The sequence below is a fragment of the Rousettus aegyptiacus genome, unplaced genomic scaffold, assembly GCF_014176215.1.
Source record: "Rousettus aegyptiacus isolate mRouAeg1 unplaced genomic scaffold, mRouAeg1.p scaffold_m13_p_5, whole genome shotgun sequence".
In the NCBI taxonomy this organism is placed as follows: domain Eukaryota; kingdom Metazoa; phylum Chordata; class Mammalia; order Chiroptera; family Pteropodidae; genus Rousettus; species Rousettus aegyptiacus.
In genome coordinates this window covers 6,560,209-6,577,101 of record NW_023416308.1, presented here as the reverse complement: position 1 = coordinate 6,577,101, position 16,893 = coordinate 6,560,209, and the positions used below count along the sequence as shown (strand labels likewise).

The 16,893-nt window shown below is 51.6% G+C and overlaps 1 protein-coding gene across 1 annotated transcript in view; it reads right to left on the bottom strand.

The window, feature by feature from the left end:
* Positions 1-551: 551 nt before the first annotated feature.
* The window catches only part of OAS3 (2'-5'-oligoadenylate synthetase 3), a 42,384-nt gene continuing 26,042 nt past the window's right edge, over positions 552-16,893 (bottom strand). The window contains exons 19-28 of the mRNA XM_036220944.1: positions 16,027-16,297; positions 13,399-13,577; positions 11,517-11,752; positions 10,872-11,019; positions 8,777-8,950; positions 6,928-7,210; positions 5,054-5,241; positions 3,592-3,830; positions 2,567-2,720; positions 552-1,461 (exon numbers count right to left, since the gene is read on the bottom strand). Coding sequence (XP_036076837.1) covers positions 1,369-1,461; positions 2,567-2,720; positions 3,592-3,830; positions 5,054-5,241; positions 6,928-7,210; positions 8,777-8,950; positions 10,872-11,019; positions 11,517-11,752; positions 13,399-13,577; positions 16,027-16,297 — 1,965 coding nt within the window. The 3' untranslated portion in view covers positions 552-1,368. The remainder of the gene's footprint in view (positions 1,462-2,566; positions 2,721-3,591; positions 3,831-5,053; positions 5,242-6,927; positions 7,211-8,776; positions 8,951-10,871; positions 11,020-11,516; positions 11,753-13,398; positions 13,578-16,026; positions 16,298-16,893) is intronic.

Below are 16,893 nucleotides of genomic sequence, written 5' to 3'. Positions count from 1 at the left end.
GGGACTGTCCCCAATTTAGATGCCAGTCGCAAGTGGGGTCCCCAGACCACTCGTACTTCTGTCCAACGTGGCTGCAAATCCAAGTTCAGTAATTCACTAGAATGACTCGTAGAACTTGGGAAAGCCCTACACACTCGCAATCATCATTTTATTATAAAGGATGTAGATGAACAACTAGAAGAAGAGAAACACAAGGTCAGGAAGGGTCTTGAGCACAGGAGCTTCTCTCCCTATGGATGGAATATAACAATGAATTGATATATTGGCCAAATGGGAAGCTCCCCAGGCCTGGTGGTCTGGAGTTTTCACTGGGGTACCATTACAGAGGCATGATTGATTCATCCTTGGCCAGGTGCTTGAGTTCCATCTCCAGCCCCCTCTCCTCTGGGAGATGGGGCGGGGCTGAACCTTTCGACCTTCTAATCACATGCATGGCCTTTCTGGCATGGCCAGGCCCTCCCTTGAAATCTAAGGGCCCACGCCTCATTAGCATAGACTCAGGGATGGTTAGAAGGGGCTCATTACGAATACAAAAGACACTCATCAGGAAATTCCAAGGGCTTTTGAAGCTCTGGGAATAAAGACCAGATACATTCTTTATTATATGACAATTGGTATATGTAACAGTAATAAGACTTTAAGTGGGTATATAACACTTACACCTTTGAGAATCTTTGAAGCTAAAACCAGAGGACAGAGCCTTTAGATTTGGCAAGAAGGTGCTCCTGGATGGGGGAATAAAGGTAGGCTCTGAAGAAGACAACGGGAGACACATATATCTCAGCAGTTAAATTTCAAGCCTTTGGCAGTTTGAAGGTCTAGGAAGAAGTTGGCTTACTACTGGCTCAGAAGACCTTCCATTCTGCAGAGGCAGACAGGGTTTTGTGTACAGAGGGAGGCGGGCGAGGCGGAGGATTGTGAAAGCAAGGCTACCGAGTGATGGGAACCGAGGGGCAGGTTAAGGGCTGCGCTTTCAGGATGTGGAGTGATTCCTTATCTAAGACTTGAAGGGAGGGGAAGGGGCTCATTAGAGAAATGTAGAATGGTCGGTAGCAATGGGGTGTGCATAAAGCCGGACGAGGGCACATATTTTTAAGAAGGAAAGTCCCTTGTGGAGTGAGAGCTCAGCAGGGCGAGACTTTGCGAGACTTTATAGGACTTTCTGAAGGACACGGCAGTCTTGATTTGGAGAGGAATCAAAGGAGCAAGGGGAGGAGCAATGGGGACTTCCGAGGGCAGCGCGGGTCTGGGTCACTCCTTTACACAGGGAACGGGTCCTTCCAAAGCAATTGCCAGATGACCTCCAGATGACCTCCAGATGACCTCCAGATGACCTCCAGATGACCTCCAGAAGTTCCCTCCATCGTTTTACTCGAGGAGCCCCCGACTTCTGAACGAGAACATCTCATTGACAGTAGGAGGCATCCTAGCTCCCCAAATTATTGGTATCTGAGACGCTGCCTAGAAAGAAAGAAATACATGTGTGAGAATAATACATATCCTAAGCGGTTAAAATCATTGGTTTAAAACAGCTGGAAAAGAAAAAAAAAAAAAGGAAGTGTATCTGAGAGGGTGACTCTTACCAGCGATAATTTTGGGGTACCTGGTGATAGTGCAGATCTTGATAACTAAAGTTGACCCTGGAGTGGGGGGTGTTCCTCTAAAGGTGATTTTGCCCCCACCATAGGACATTTTTAATGGTCACCACTGGGTGGCATCGAGTGGGTAGAGACTCGGGATGCTGCCCAACATCCTGCAATGCACAGGGCAGCACCCAAAACGAAGATGATCTGGCCCAAAATGTCACGAGTGCCGAGGCTGAGAAACCCTGCTTTGAAAAAACCTCTCTTGAGAAAGAACCTGGAGGGAGAAGCAAGTGTACCTGGTGGCAGGTACCTTGGCAAGAGAAGAGGTTTGGACAGGTGTGGCAAACACTCCGTTGGGTGGCCCAACCCCCACCCCCGCCGTCGGCTTCACACCCCTTTTTGGATCCACTTTTAAGTAACACACGACAGACAGTTCTGGGCAATGAAATGCAAGAGAATTTGCTGGATGAGGCTCCTGATAAGATACCCTTGGGGAGGTATCTTCCCCTCTCTGTTCTTCCTGCCTGGACCGTGAACCCACCTCCTGGAGGTGAATTAGCCACTTTCAGTGCCATGAGGACTAGAATCCACTACTAAAGAGGGCAGAGCCAGAAAGAGCTGGGGAAATGGCTGCCCCAGGGGACATTTGGCAATGTCTGGACACCTTTGTTTGTCACACGGGGGGGGGGGGTGCTACCCACAACCCATGGGTAGAGACCAGGGATGTTGCTCAACCTCTTACAGCCCAGGACAGTCCCCGCCACAAGGAATGACCCAGCCCTAAAATTTAATAGTGTTGGAACTCTGCTCGCAGCAGAGCTGTCGTGAGAGTTCTGGATTGCCAGCCGTAGAATTTCTCCTAATGGGGAGGCAAGCAGTTGTTTGAGCTCCTGAGTTGGGCTCTCTGTTATCTGTGGCTGAACTCTTTAAGCCCGTCACAGGGCAATCTCCAGATGACACTTCCTTTAGATCATTCTTACTGGCACGTTCCACGGTCGCACGAAATTTCCAGCCCCGTCCTTGAAGCAGAGAGAGAACAGCCATTCGCTCGCTTCTTTAGCCAGAAGATGCCAGCACCAACGGTCCCCTCCACCCACGTCGCCGGTCGGTTCGGCTGGGTCCAAGATGACAGGCCTAAAGGAGGGGTGAGAGGGCATGAGAGGCGGGCTTTTCAGAACCAGTGGCCTCGGCAATAAAACTGTATGTCCCCGTGTCGTAGATGTCAGGGACTCAAGGGTGCGACCACAGCTCCAAGTAATTTCCTAGGGTTAAATTACATCTGCCAAAAATGTTTTGAAAGCTGCCGAGTGTTGTGCACATGACGTCATCACACAAACTTCTCCTCCATGCCAGGCCAAAGGAAAAATGATGTCACCGAACCAACTAGAATGTGGCTATAAGGTGGACCACACCCACCCACGGTAGGCAATCCGGGGGGCCTTGCTCTCTGCTTCTTTCCCTCTATACTTTCTCAATACTCCGTTCTTTTCGCCCTTTCCTTCTCTTTCGCTTCCATTGTTTTTGTCCCTGGCTGGTGGCTCTGAGCAAATATACTAAGGTTCCTGAAAGATAATGGTTTTGTGGGCCGCAGGTTTGAAAAGGCAGCTAAAATCTGATCTAAGCAAACGCCTGTAGGAGACATCGACCTCTGAACGACAGCGTTTTTTTTTGTTTTTTTTGTTTTTCTCAGCAACACACTGCCAAACAAACACCTCTCAGTCCCACTCACGAATCCACGCTTTCCCTTCTGACCTAGAAAGATGAAGGGCGCTGGGGACCTGGAGCCCCTGGTCCCCCCTTCTCTGTTCCTTCTGGATGACTTTTTCTCCCGCCTCCCTGGGCTTTTATCCCTGGGGACTGTGGGAGGTCGTGTTAGTTAGCACCTTCCCCCCTCGGTTTTCACACAAGGACAATGAATCACACCCCAAGGGAGGAGAATCCAGGTCGCGGGAAATAGTGTCGGAGGGAATCAGTTTAACATGAAGAGGGATGGGGTTCGGGGCACCTGGGTTTCTGGATCTGGGTGAGCAGGAAGTTCCTTATGATCTCATGTTCAAAGCTGTAATTGACCGTCCAGAAGATACAGAGCTGCTGGTATCGGGTGACCAACTCCAGAACCGTCCGGAAACCTATGGCGGTGTCAAAATCCTCCGCTCGACTCCCCTGCTCCCAGGCGTAGATGGTGAGCAGCTCCAGGGCATACTTGGGGGGCAGAGACCCCTTTATCTTCAGTTTCCTTTCACACTGAAGAAAGACGGGGTGGGTCAGATGATGCTAGTCACAGAAGGGAGGCATGACAAGTTTGGCAGAGCCACAGAGACGGCTTTGAGGGATCCCTGGGGCCAGCGAGTCCCAGAATGCAGAGCGGGCGGGGCTGACTGTTCCGGGGAGGCCTGGGCAGTGCAGGTGTGTGGGCCGTCACTCAGCAGCCCGCAGGCGGCACACACAGCTTTCTTTGTTGCGACTCGACTGCATGTGGCTTCCTAGGGTTATACTGTATAGCTACCATTTACTCAAAACCCGCTCTGTGTCGATCAGGGGACCAGACATCTTACCCGCATCATCCCCGAGCCTCCCAAACACCCTTCAAAACAGATGTTACAATTTTGCCATTTTAGACGAAGCCACGATTTTGCCATTTTAGATGAAGCCACGAGGCTTGGGGAGGTGAAGTGACCTGTTCGAGGTCACCCCGTGGCCCTGAGCCCTCTGAGCACCCTGGGGCTAGGTGGGAGACGATTTCTCTAATTTTCTGGGATGGGGACCACAGAGATCAGTCTTCATCTCAGGCTTCAGGGAGCGAGACACAGAAAGTAGATATCTCAGGCGACAGCTGATACTGTGCTGGGTGTTTGTTATCGTGAAAATACTCGGACGCCACCCTGTGTGCAAGACAGCTGAGGGACGTGAAGGCAGGGTCCCCCACACTGCAGAAAATGCAACCCTTGGTACCACCTGTAGCTTCAACCCGCCTTCCAGGAGACAGCTTCTGCGACTGTCAGTTATGGGCACCGAGCAGCAGGAAAGCCAAGCTGGCCACTTGCTGGCATGCACACACCAACTTCATCTGCCCCTCGGTAAGGCAGGGTACCTTACCTTCCTGCACAATTCTTTGGGCATCAGAGCAAAGGCCAACAAAACAAAACAAAACAAAACAAAACAAAACAAAACAAAACAACACCAAAAAACAAAACAAAACAAACAAAAACAACCAAAACCCTATGTAGCAGTTTCGATAGGAGGAAGAGCCCTACATCTGACCCAACCTAATGGGCTTTGTGACAGGAACTGCAAAGACATCCTTGAAACTAAAGATGGGCCGATCCCCCAAGAGTGGTGAGGCCTCCAGCATCGGAGAGAGTGGGCACACGGAGCCCTCGGGAAGCGCTGGTTTCACGGTGGTTGCGGACGACGGATAAAAACAAATAAAAACAATAATCGGAGGGCTGGAATGAGAGCTGTCCTACCTGTTTGTACCAGTACTTCACCAGACGAATTAAATCCTTTAGTTTGGTGGGCCGGGAGAGGACGAAGTTCCTCTGCAGCTCCGTAAAACAGGTTGAGAATTCTCCCCTCAGGGGACTCGGGGATTTATACAGAGAGATAAGCTCAGTGTAGACCGCAGGGCTGGGTTTGAAGCCAAATTCCAGTTGACCTGGGATAGAGGAGAGAATTTCTATTATGCCTCAATATACACAGAAAGTAACAGTTTTCAAAAACACTTCTGACAAATGTAATTTAATTTTGGTAAATCGCTTTGAACTCTCAGAGTGTTTGAATGGCTGTGTCTGAGATAGTGGGAGCAGCTCTAGAGCAACGAGATGTTTTTTTAAAATGACAGAGTCTGTAGGAGTACAGGTGGTATTATTAAAACATTATCTAGTTTCACGCTGCCCAATATGGCAGCTGCCAGCCCATGTGGATATCTGCATTTAAATTAATAAAAGAGGAATCGAATGGAAAATTTTAGTTTCTCAGTTGCACTAGCCACATTTCAAGCTCTCAATAGATTTAGAGCAGAAGTATAGAATATTTCCATTACCGCCGAAACACAGGTAGATAGCAGCGAACGGGAGTTTGCTAACTACAACCCCCAGGCTAAATCCAGCCCGCTACTGGTTTTTGTAAATAAAGTTTTATTGGAACTGCCATGCCCATTCCTTAATGGATTGCCTACTGCTGCCTTCAGGCTATAATGGTAGAGTTGAATAGTTGTGACAGATACGTATTATGGTCCTCAAAGCTAAAAATATCTGATATCTTGGCTTTTACAAAAAAAAAAAAGCTAGCTAACTCCAATCTCTACTGTCATTTCCTCTCTGACAGACACTAAGAACCATCCAGAAGGCAGGTGCCAGAGTCTTCTTGATTCGAATTCGGAAAATGCCTGAAATAGCCTTTGTTTCTTTTAGTACTCCATTGTGTATCTGTCACCCGTGAACTGAATTTCTAAAGGACGTTTCTGCCTCAAATTAAAGTTGAACGCCCAGATTTCCTGTCTTCGTCTCAGAATTCCTCCCACAGTCTGTTCTTAAATTCCTTCGCTAATACTTGAGGCATTTTATCTATAAATGTGTATGGAAGTCCTGCGTCCCCCATTCTTTGATAGATACTGTCAATGACACCATGAGAGAATGAGATGTGGGTCCCGGCCATCTTGGGATATTTAAATGAGGAATGAAAGGGTACACAGGTGTGAGGTACCGTATGTCCCCCATCACCTGTGGGAGACCCCCAGTGGGTGCCTGAAATCACGGATAGTACCAAGCTCTCTATATAGTATTTTCTTATATATATATATACTTTTTCACTTAAAGAAAGCCCTTTTCGGCTTCCTTTTGGCATATCCAAATTGCCAGCGTCACTACTCTTGCACTTTGAGGCCGTTATTAAGTAAAATGAGGGTGACCTGCCCACAAGCACCGCGACACCCCGACAGCGATCTGCTAACCGAGGCGGCTGCGAAGTGCCTACAGTGTGCACACGCCGGACAAAGGGAGAAGCCCCGTCCTGAGTGATGAGACAGCTCCGGGTGGCGTGAGATCTCGTCACGCTGCACGGGACAGCGCGCCCTTTAAAGCTTACGAACTGTTTCTGAAACTTTCCATTTGATGTTTTCGGACCGCGGGCGACCTCAGGGAACAGAAACTGCGGAAAGCGAAACCGTGGAAAAGGAATCGGGGGACTTCTGTCCTGCCGTCATAATGCCACTGGCTGGGGGCAGTGGACACATGGCCCATTACTAAGCCACGTGGCTTTTCCTCCCTCCACCTCCCACCATTATTCATGCATCCGCCTTCCTCCTCCAGACGCTGAGGGGCTAAGGGACGGGGCGTCTCACCCAGCACGTTGAATGCGGGCAGCACATCAAAGTCAACGCTTTCGTTGAGGTCTTCGGATTTCAGAGAGAAGCTCAGCACTCTGGGAGCTGTCCTCTTCGAAATCTCAAACTTCACTTCGAAATTCTTCTCCTGCTGACAGGCTTCGAGCTGGTGTCGAATTTCGTTGATGACGCTGGTCCTCTCTGCGACCTGGGAGGTGAAGCTTTTAATGGAGCTGGGGAACACGACGAGGTCGGCGTCCGAACCGGTCTTCAGGGCTGTGCCTTTGCCCGCCGACCCTCCCTGGCGAGAAAGGCATGTTGAGATACAGAATCTACTACCCCGCGAGCCCCTTGCCGCCCTGGGCTGGCACCGGTTGGACCGATTAACAAGGTCGCCGCAGGCAGGTGCCAAGTGAGGGTCCGGTGAGGGCTGAGGCCGAGGCAGAGCGTTCCATTTTTTTTTTTTTTCCCACGCGAATAGAACGACACGGTTTCAAAGGCGGACATTCTCACACCCTTCCAAGTGCTTCTTTACACACCGGCACCTAACTGCAGGCTGAGTTATAGATTACCTACGTTGCAAGTCAACTTCCTAAAGATGTCTCCTAAAGCGTATTTCACTTTGAATTCCCGGGGCCCGAACGAAACGCAGCTGAACGCAATCATTGTGTTGCACGCTCTCGCCTGCTCGCCTGCTCGCTGATTCGCCTGGTTCCTCCTGCCGAACCGTCTGAATCACCAGGTGAATATTCATCATCAGGGTTACAGGGGTTGGCTGACTTTTCGTAAAGGGTCAGGTAGGAATAACAGAGGCTCTGCGGGCTGCGTATGTCTCTGCCACGCAGGCTTCTCTACTTCCCTCCTTCGACTTCCTCCCTCCTCTGCCCCCTGTTCTCCACCCCCTCCTCTTCCCTCTCCTTCTTCTCCTTCTTCAACAGCTCCCGCAAAAATGGAAAAAGCTGTTCTTCACCGCCTGGCCCTGGCCTGGCAGCCCTGGCGTGCGCAGCCAGGTGGTGGGCAGGCTGCGGCTCTATCTGTGGGCGGTGGGCTTTGCTCGGGGCACCAACCCTCACGCTCATTGCCCGGTTGTCCCTGGCGAGCTCATTCTATCTGTGTAGAGAAAATCTTGCTTTTACCCACGGCTCGTAAATGCCTGGCTACGTGTTAGGGGTGTTCCAGTTCCTGGATACAGATCCTCAGTTCATCTCTGTTCCAACCCGATTCATTCATGCAGACAGAGGAGAGAGCGTCAAGCCGTGACCTTTGGGCCACGGGCAAGAATGGCCCGGCCCCATCCATTAAAATCCCTAGCCCAGCTGATGAGAGGAATCAGGTTCCACTCACTGAAACAAAAAAGAAGTTGCTTTTTTGGTTCAGCACACACCAAGCTTAGACTCTGCAGTGGTCTGCATGGTAGCCCCTCAAAAAAGATATGTCTGCTGGGGACATGCAATGCAGTCTTATTTCGAGAAAGGGTCTTTGTAGATATAATTAAATGAGGGCTCTGTGGGCCCTACATCCAATGACAAGTGTCCTGAGAAGGGAAGAGAAAGGGAGAAGACTCTCACAGAGGAGGAGGGGTTGGGAAGACGGAGGCAGAGATCTGAGTGACGCAGCTGCAAGCCGAAGCCCGCCCAGGGTGCCGGCAGCTCTGGGAAGCTTCCAGAACCCAAAGTGTGTTGTTAAGGACAGAGGGACCCAGTGCGTCAGCACCCCCGCTGGAAACCAGTGTCCTATTTGCCGACCTCCCCAGCTTCCCGCCCTCATCCTTTGCCCTCCAGCCTCTGGTGGGGATGAGCATGGCCGAGCTCCAGAAACCGTTTAGCCCCCTGCCAGGAACACCCCTTAAGAGAAAGGCGGCGCTCACCTGGACGATCTTGTGAACCTTGATCGTCGAATGTCTAAAGCAATTTTCTTTAAGAAATGTGCAGATGGTGTTGACAGCTTTATGGAGCTGATCCAAGAAGATTTTGTTGGGCTGGAGGAAGTCCTTGATGAATTTATCCAGAAGATGCCCGGGGGTCTCGAAGAGCGGTGCTGGCTGGGGGAGGGGAGAACCCCACCGTGAGCGGCCCCAGCCTCTCCTCCCTGCCCACTTGGGGCCCTCTGCCCTGCTTCTCCCTCCTGCTCTCCATCCTTCATGCTGGTACCTTTGTTGTGACACGTCCCAGGAACAGACCTGAGAATTTAGGGTGGTACTCAAGATCCCCCAGGAGCAAAATTCTCCTAGTTCCTCCCCCGCCCCGCCGCCCCTTAGCTCGTTCCTTCTCGGGGTTCTATCAGCATCTGTGAGACACGCCGCCTTTGACGGCTCCTTGCCCCTTCCAGCTTCTGGTGGCTCCAGCAATCCTTGGTGGCCCTTGGCTTGTAGACGCATCACTCCGATCCCTGCCCCTGTGGTCACATGGCCTTCCCCCCTCTGTACCTCTGTCTCTGTGTGCCTTCTTATAAGGGCAGTGGTCATTGCATTCGGGGCCCGTGGGAATCCAAGGTGACCTCCCCTTCACTAGTGACACCTGCGGAGACCCTGAGTCTAAAGAAGGCCGTTTTCTGAGCATCCCGGCAGACGCTGTTCGGCCCTCGGCACCAGGAGAGGCTGTCCCGGGATCCCAGGCGCTGCGTGTTCAGTCCGAAGGGACGATGCTCTAACCAAACCAGACTGTGGAAGGTGGGACCTCGTCACTGCCCTGCACGTGAGGTCACTCACGGAAAGAAACCGTGTTCCGATTTCCAAATAGGTTCTGACACCTGAACAGAAGTGCAGTTCCCTCCTCTTCGGCAGAAGCGTTCAGACAGGGGGTGGGGCTTCAGGCAGACAGGGGGTGGGGCTTCAGGCAGACAGGGGGTGGGGCTTCAGACAGACAGGGGGTGGGGCTTCAGACAGACAGGGGGTGGGGCTTCAGGCAGGGGGTGGGGCTTCAGACAGACAGGGGTGGGGCTTCAGACAGGGGGTGGGGCTTCAGACAGACAGGGGCTGGGGCTTCAGACAGACAGAGGCTGGGGCTTCAGACAGACAGGGGGTGGGGCTTCAGACAGGGGCTGGGGGTTCTGCTCCACGTACTGCGGGTCATGACGCCGCACCTGAGACCGTCCCGCCCCCGGTGGGCCTGCTCCGTGGATGCCAGCCTGCAGAGGCAGTTTGACTCTTGCTTGCGGGAGGCAGGATAGTGACTCCTCACCGCACATGTCCACCTGTGGGCGGGACCGCCACCGGCTTCCCTCGGACTCTGCTCCATCTCGTCCGTGGCCACCTTCCCACCTGCTTTCTCTCTTGAGGAATTAATCGAAGTCTTTCGCCTGCGGGTGTCTCCCCCTCCCCCACCACCCCCAACCCCAGTCTTTGTTCAGTTTTGTGCGTCACTGCCATTTCGATGGAAGGGGGGAGGCCCCTCGTGGTGTGCCGTGGATCGAATCGTGTCCCCCTTAAAGACGTGCTGACGTCCCAACCTCCAGTCCCTGTGAATGCGACTCGATTTGGAAACAGGGTCTTTGCACGGGGTAATCGAGTGAAGATGAGGTCTTGGGGGTGGGCCCCGATCCAACACTACTGGTGTCCTCACGAGAAGGAGGAGGAGAGAGACACGGAGCCGGGCATGCGCGGAGAGACGACGCCGTGAAGACACAAAAGAGGAGGCCACGTGACGACCGAGGCGGAAATCGGAGCGATGCCGCCACAAGCCCGGGGCCGCTGGCGGCCACCAGAGTCTGGAGGAGGCAGCGTGCCCCGCCCCTTCGGAGGGGGCACAGCCCTGCCGACACCTGGACCTTGGGCTTCTAGCCCCCGGAACGATGACAGAATAAGTTTCTGTGGCTTTAAGCCACCTGAGGCACAGGTCTTGGTCACGACAGCCCTAGGACTGTGGCGATCTCAGATCAGACTGCAGTCTGCATTTCGGGAGGGCCCCCACCCCCACCCCCACCCCCGCAGCATGACATGAGCTGTGTTTGGAAAGCTCTCTCACCAGAACATTCCAGAATGGTCCGGGTGGTCCGTTCTGGCTGAAATAATTCAACCAGGCTTGGGCTTCTTGATTTAGCGGTTCCCAGCATACCTTATCCTTATCCTTGCTTACGTTATTGGTTGGGTCAGTTGGATCCAAGATTACTGGCCTATGGATTCCATTAGATTGAAAAAAAAAAAATCAGTCAGGCTGCTTGTAGGAGGAGAATTCAGTTTTGGGGAGAGAGGGCCAGACCGAGCATCTGTGAACCCGGATTTTAACTTACGTGGTTCCTCTCAATTGCTGAGGCATTTCATCTAAGATGTCTAGCCTCTCTGGTCCTATGTCACCTGCTTGACAGATGTCCTATTAATGTGATAATAAAATGATCTCCTCTTTCCGACCTTTCTTCTCTCTTAGGCCCTTCCTACTTTAAGGGAAAGCGCTTCTCAAGTGTTTGGGGGACAAAATGTGACGATGATTTGGAATGTGGAGAGCATTGGTCAGGTCTCCCTCCCTCAGACAGACCTCTCGCCCCCTCCCTCCTCACTGCTGCCGGCCGTCTCCTGGTGCATCCTCGGACAGAGCCGAGCCCTCGTTCTAAGGGGATACAGTCCGGGGTGCAGGTGAAGCGGTAAAGGGGGAGGGCCGTGGGAAGCTTAGTACCTCGGGGATCGGATCTGGCCCAGTATGATGTTCCGGACCGTCTCATCCTGAAAGTTGTAGTTGACTGTCCAGTAGACACACAGATGCTTATACTGCATGATTAGCTGCAGGACCGTTCTGATGCCTTCCCCTATGTCGAAGTCTTCTGCTCCGCAGCCCTGCTCCCAGGCGTAGACCGTGAGCAGCTCCAGCGCGTACGAGGGCAGCAGGGAGGGGTCCCCCAGCTTGTTCTGGCACTGTGGCAGAAGAAAGGGGCCGTGGCTAGTTTGGGGACCTGGTTCTTCCAATGACAGGGGTATGAAATCAGGAAACCAGATGTCTATAGGAAGTCCCTGTTCCCCACCAGTGACTAAAATGACACCATGCCTAAAATTCGATGGACTGACAATATCAAGTGTTGACAAGGATGTGGATCTCTTGAAAGCATCAGGTGTTGCTGAGGGGAGTGAAATTTGGGATAAGCATTTGGGAAAACTACAGGTGCTGCTCAACTTACCACGGATGACCATCATAAGTCAAAAAATGCAGCGAACGCACCTAACCTACCTAACATCAAAGCTCAGCCTCGCCTACCTTAAACATGCTCAAAACACATGCGTCAGCCCGTAACTGGGCATTTATCTTGAGTTTCATCTCAAGAGTAATTGCCTTCCTCTTCTTCCCCACAGAGATAAGGGGCGGATGGGTGTTTTGTAGACATGTTGGGATGCGAAAACAGAAAACATAGTATCCAAAAAGGGCTGGCAACACCGCACGCTGTAGAGCAATAGTCCCCAACCTTTGTGGCACCAGGGACTTGCGCTCCTATGAGACTCTGAGGCCTGAGGATCTGAGGTGGAGCTGAGGCGGTGATGCTGGTGCTGGGGGGCGGCTGCAGATACAGATGAAGCTTCGCCCACCACCAGCTGCTCACCTGCCGTGAGGACTGGTTCCTAATGTGGCAAGGACTGGTCGTTGGCCCTGGGGGTTGGAGACCCCTGCTATAGAGTATCAGTTGTTCGCCCTCCTGATGGGGTGGCTGGCTGGGAGCTGTGGCTTGCTGCCACTGTCTGGCATCACAAGAGGGCATCGTACTGCATGTCGCCAGCCCAGGAAAAGATCGAAATTCCCAGTATGGTTTCTATTGAATGCACATCACCTTCACGCCATTGTAAGGTCAAAAAAATCTTAAGTCGCATCATCGCAAGTCAGGGACCATCTGTATTTGGCAGTATTTGCTAAAGTTAAATATGTGTATATTCATCATTATGAACACATATACGCATACACGTATGTGCCATGTGCATGTGTATACGCACGTACATATGTTTTTATATGCACATATCTTATAACCCAGCAGTCCCACGCCTGCAGTTTACCCAAGAAAAAGGAGTGCTTAAATTCACAAACACACTTGCAGGGGAATATTCGTAGTAACCTAATTCCTAACAGCCTCAACCTGCGAACAACCCAAATGTCCATCAGCAGCACGATAGATTTATGTGCGATATATTAATACAGTGGAAAACTACAAGACGACGAAGAGCTACAGCCACACGCGATGATGTGGACAAGTCTCTCAGATATAATGCTGAGGGCGTGATGGCAGACACGAAGTATGTCCCGTGTCATTATTCCATTTGTACTAAGTTTGAAAACAAGCTAAATAAATTTGCGGTGATAGCTGAGGATAGTGGGCTGTTTGGGGGAGTATTAATGCGGAGTGGGCTTGAGGCAGCCTGCTGGGGTGCAGGAAATGTGCCCTATTTTAATCTAGGTGTTGCTTAAAAATATGTAAAAAACGGATTGAGCTGTATACATTCGAGTGCTGTACTTTCCCGGAAGTAAATGATCTCAAGAAAAAGGAAAGGTGACAGCCGGAGAGATACGATTTGAAATTTACCTGTTGATGCCAGTACTTTACCAACAGGATTAGATCTTTCAGTTTTCTGGGACGATTGTTGAAGAAATCCTGCTGGAGTTTTGTGAAGCAGACCGAGAACTCGCCAGGGCTGGCTTTCGTCATATCCAAGGATCTCTTGAGCTCCCGGTAAACCCAGGAGCTGGGCTTCTCACTTGAGCCTGAAGAGAAAGACAAGCAGGACTTTTTGGTAATCACGTGATCTGGCCTCAGCGAGCCCACTGTAAAGGTACCAGACCACTTCATCTGTGAGAGGACGGGTGTATTTGCATGAAAGGTGGGGGGTGGCTCACCTTGCTGGATAATAAAATACGGGTTAGAATGACTGCTATGCAAACAATACGGTGCTGGCTAAAGACAAAATCAGCAGAAGCAAACAGAGGAAACGAGAAAGACGATTATAAATGATAAAGGGGGCGTTCCAAAGTAGCAGGGAAAAGACGGTCTCTTTAAAAAGTCGTGTTGGCACAGTAGGCATACATACGCCTGGAAGAAGATGACGTTTAGAGTTTACCTATCGCATGCAATATACGGTGCCATCGAGCCCGTCCAGTGCGTGTTCTGATTCGGAGAGTCGAGGGGACAGGGACTTGGAGGAGGCAGGCGAAGTGAAGGGAGGCAGGGCCCTGGAAGCTGGGAACGGAGGCCAGAGGGCAGGTGCGCTCCCCACGGCTCACCTAGGAAGCGGCCTCAGGAGTCCGCCTGTCTCCCCAGCCCCGTGTCAATGAGCCTTGGCCTCCGAGCTCCCGATCTGTCCTGCAGGAGCCCCGACACCGAGTGGAGACAGCTAGGGCCTCTCTAGCTTTTTTACGAAGTGCCCAGGTGATTCTGGTACTCACGGAAGTCTGAGAACCCCTGGTATTGGAGTGAGAAAGCGAACGTACGGGGGAGATGGCCACAGGTTGCAGAATTGAATCAAAGGGTTCCCATCCTCGTCAGCGGAGCCCCACTTTAGATAAACAACCGCCACGAGACAGCAGCTGGCTAGTCCTTTACCTCCACCCCAAAGGGTATTTACTGACTTCCTCCTCTTAGCCAGGCTGGGTTCTGGGCTCTCGGTGCAGAGAGGTTGAGAGAAAGAATATTCTATCCTGCTCAATGATGGGAATAATAGAGCAACATTTATCGAGTGCTTGTCCCATCCCATGCATACTGTAGCCCTGTGCAATTCACACATGCACAGCGAAATACACAAGCCTCACAAATAACTTACAGAGAACACTGAACTAACTACCAGGATGTCACATAGATGGAAGAATCCCGTTTTGGGTCAAAGACCCTGGGGAGAGAGACGGAGAGTGGAAGGAAGTCGGTCTGGAGCTGGTGCGGAGAGTAGGTCAGATTAGTTAGGCTAATATTTAGTAAAGAAGGTAATTTAAGAATTCCCCAGCGGGTTACTTTTCTCCGAAAGTGGCTACTGTTTTCTTTTAGAAAAAGGATCTTATTTGGAATACGCAGCTCTACTACCATCTGGCGGCAGCTTCTGGATACTGCATGGGAGGAAGAGCTTAGTTCTCGTTCTCACACCATCCTTGCTTGATGGGGTGAACCCAGCAGAGGGCGCTCTAGTCCCGTGTCCAGCCACCCTGCTCTGAACGCGAGGAGAAAACAGCATTTCCTAAGAGTTCTGAGTCACGCTTTATCTCTTTTCGGCTTGACTTTTCTTCTGAGGCAGGCCCTCACTCGCAACCCTTATCGTCCCAAGGCATTTGCAGGCTAGCTGTTTCTAGCCTGACCTTACAATTGGCAAAGTGGATACGAAGTGGGACGAAGGTAATAACTCAGGGCTGCCTGCTTTCCAGATTGGTGCGTTTTTATCTGAAGTCGGTAGCCTGTCCAGGAACGTGTGTGTGCGCGTGCGTGGGTGCACGCGCGTGTGTGTCCACCTTAAAGGCACCCTGGCCTGGGGCTTAGAAGACCTGGGCTTTTATTCTAGGTCTGTCAGTAACTGGCTGTGTGGCCTGGGAACCCTCCTTTCCATCCGTTTCCCCATTTGCTGAATAAGGGGTTGAATTTGACCTCTGGCATTTAAGTTTGTGATTATATGTGTGCCTGCACTTGATCGTAAGCTGTAACTATGCTGCGTCTTATCCATCCATCCCTCCTTCCATCCATTCATCGTCCACCTATCAACCTGTCCGCCGCCCATCCATCCATCCATCCACCCATCCACCAACTATCCGTCCATTTATCTATCTATTTATCTATCCATCCATCCATCTGTTCAACCGTCCAGTCACTTAATTAGTCGGCCAGGGAAGGTCCTTGTCTTCCATGGGAGGGTCATCTGGTCAGAAGGCAGACTCCAAATGCTTGCCCAGCTTAACTTTTCCCAGATTTGTTGTCCCATCCCTTTTCTCTAACCAATATTTATTCTGGTCTAAATCCATGAACCAGCAGAAGCATCACGGAGCCGATTTGAAACACAGAATCCTGGGCCCTGCCCTCAATCTCCTGAATCAGGACCTGCTTTTTAACACGGTTCCCAGGCGGTTTGTGTGCACATCACCATTTGGGAAGCTCTGCTCTAGATTCTAGAGTCTGGGACAATTCTTCCAAAGTGCGGACCCATACTCCCCCTTCAACCCCCAGACACCCCCGAGGGCTCACCCAGAATGTCGAAGGCGGGCAGCACCTCAAAAATGATGTTTTGTGATTCCGTGGACAGCTTAATGGTGAGCCCGCCATTGGGCCTCTGGGTCTCCACCGTGACTGCCAGCCTCCTCCTGACCTGACAGGTTTCCAGCTTGTACCAGATTCCATTGAGGATTTCATGTTGGCTTTTCTTCTGATCTTTGAATTGTCCAAAGCCACTGATGAAGATGACAAGGGTACCGTCAGAGTTGCCCCTTAAGACCGTTTTCCGTCCGTACGAGCCACCCTGTCAGTAACAGAGAAGCGGATGTGAGGTTCTGGACTTTTTGAGGGTCACGGGGCACCCCAGCAGGTAGGAGTATTTCTCAACAAGAGCAAAAGCTCAAAAACGTCACCATAACCTTAACATGGAGTGGCAGGGGTCCATCTGTCCACCCGAAGACCAGGATGACCATGGCAGCACTTTTCACACGAGCCCCAACCCGGAGGCAGTTTAAACGGCCATCAACACCAGCGTGGGCCAGCGTGGCCCACGTATGCTGCGGAAGACTGTAAACCGCGAACCGGTGACCGCGCGGCACAGAGAGACAGAAATGTCCTGAACACGTTGGGCCCAGAATCCAGAGCGGAGCTTCTCCAATGGTGACACGCGCACGCACTAAAGCCACACCACGCAGGAGTTCGTTTACTCAGGGCGACCGCCCCATTGGGCTCACTCGGTTTTAGCGCCGAGAGACCCATTTCCCAGATAACCCCTCAGTCCCAAGCGAACTGGGAGGGATGGTCACCTTACATTTATGCAAAGTTAAAAAAAAAAAATGGCAACACTAATCTATGCCATTAGAAGTCAGGAGCGTGGAGGCACAGTGGTGGAGCACGTGC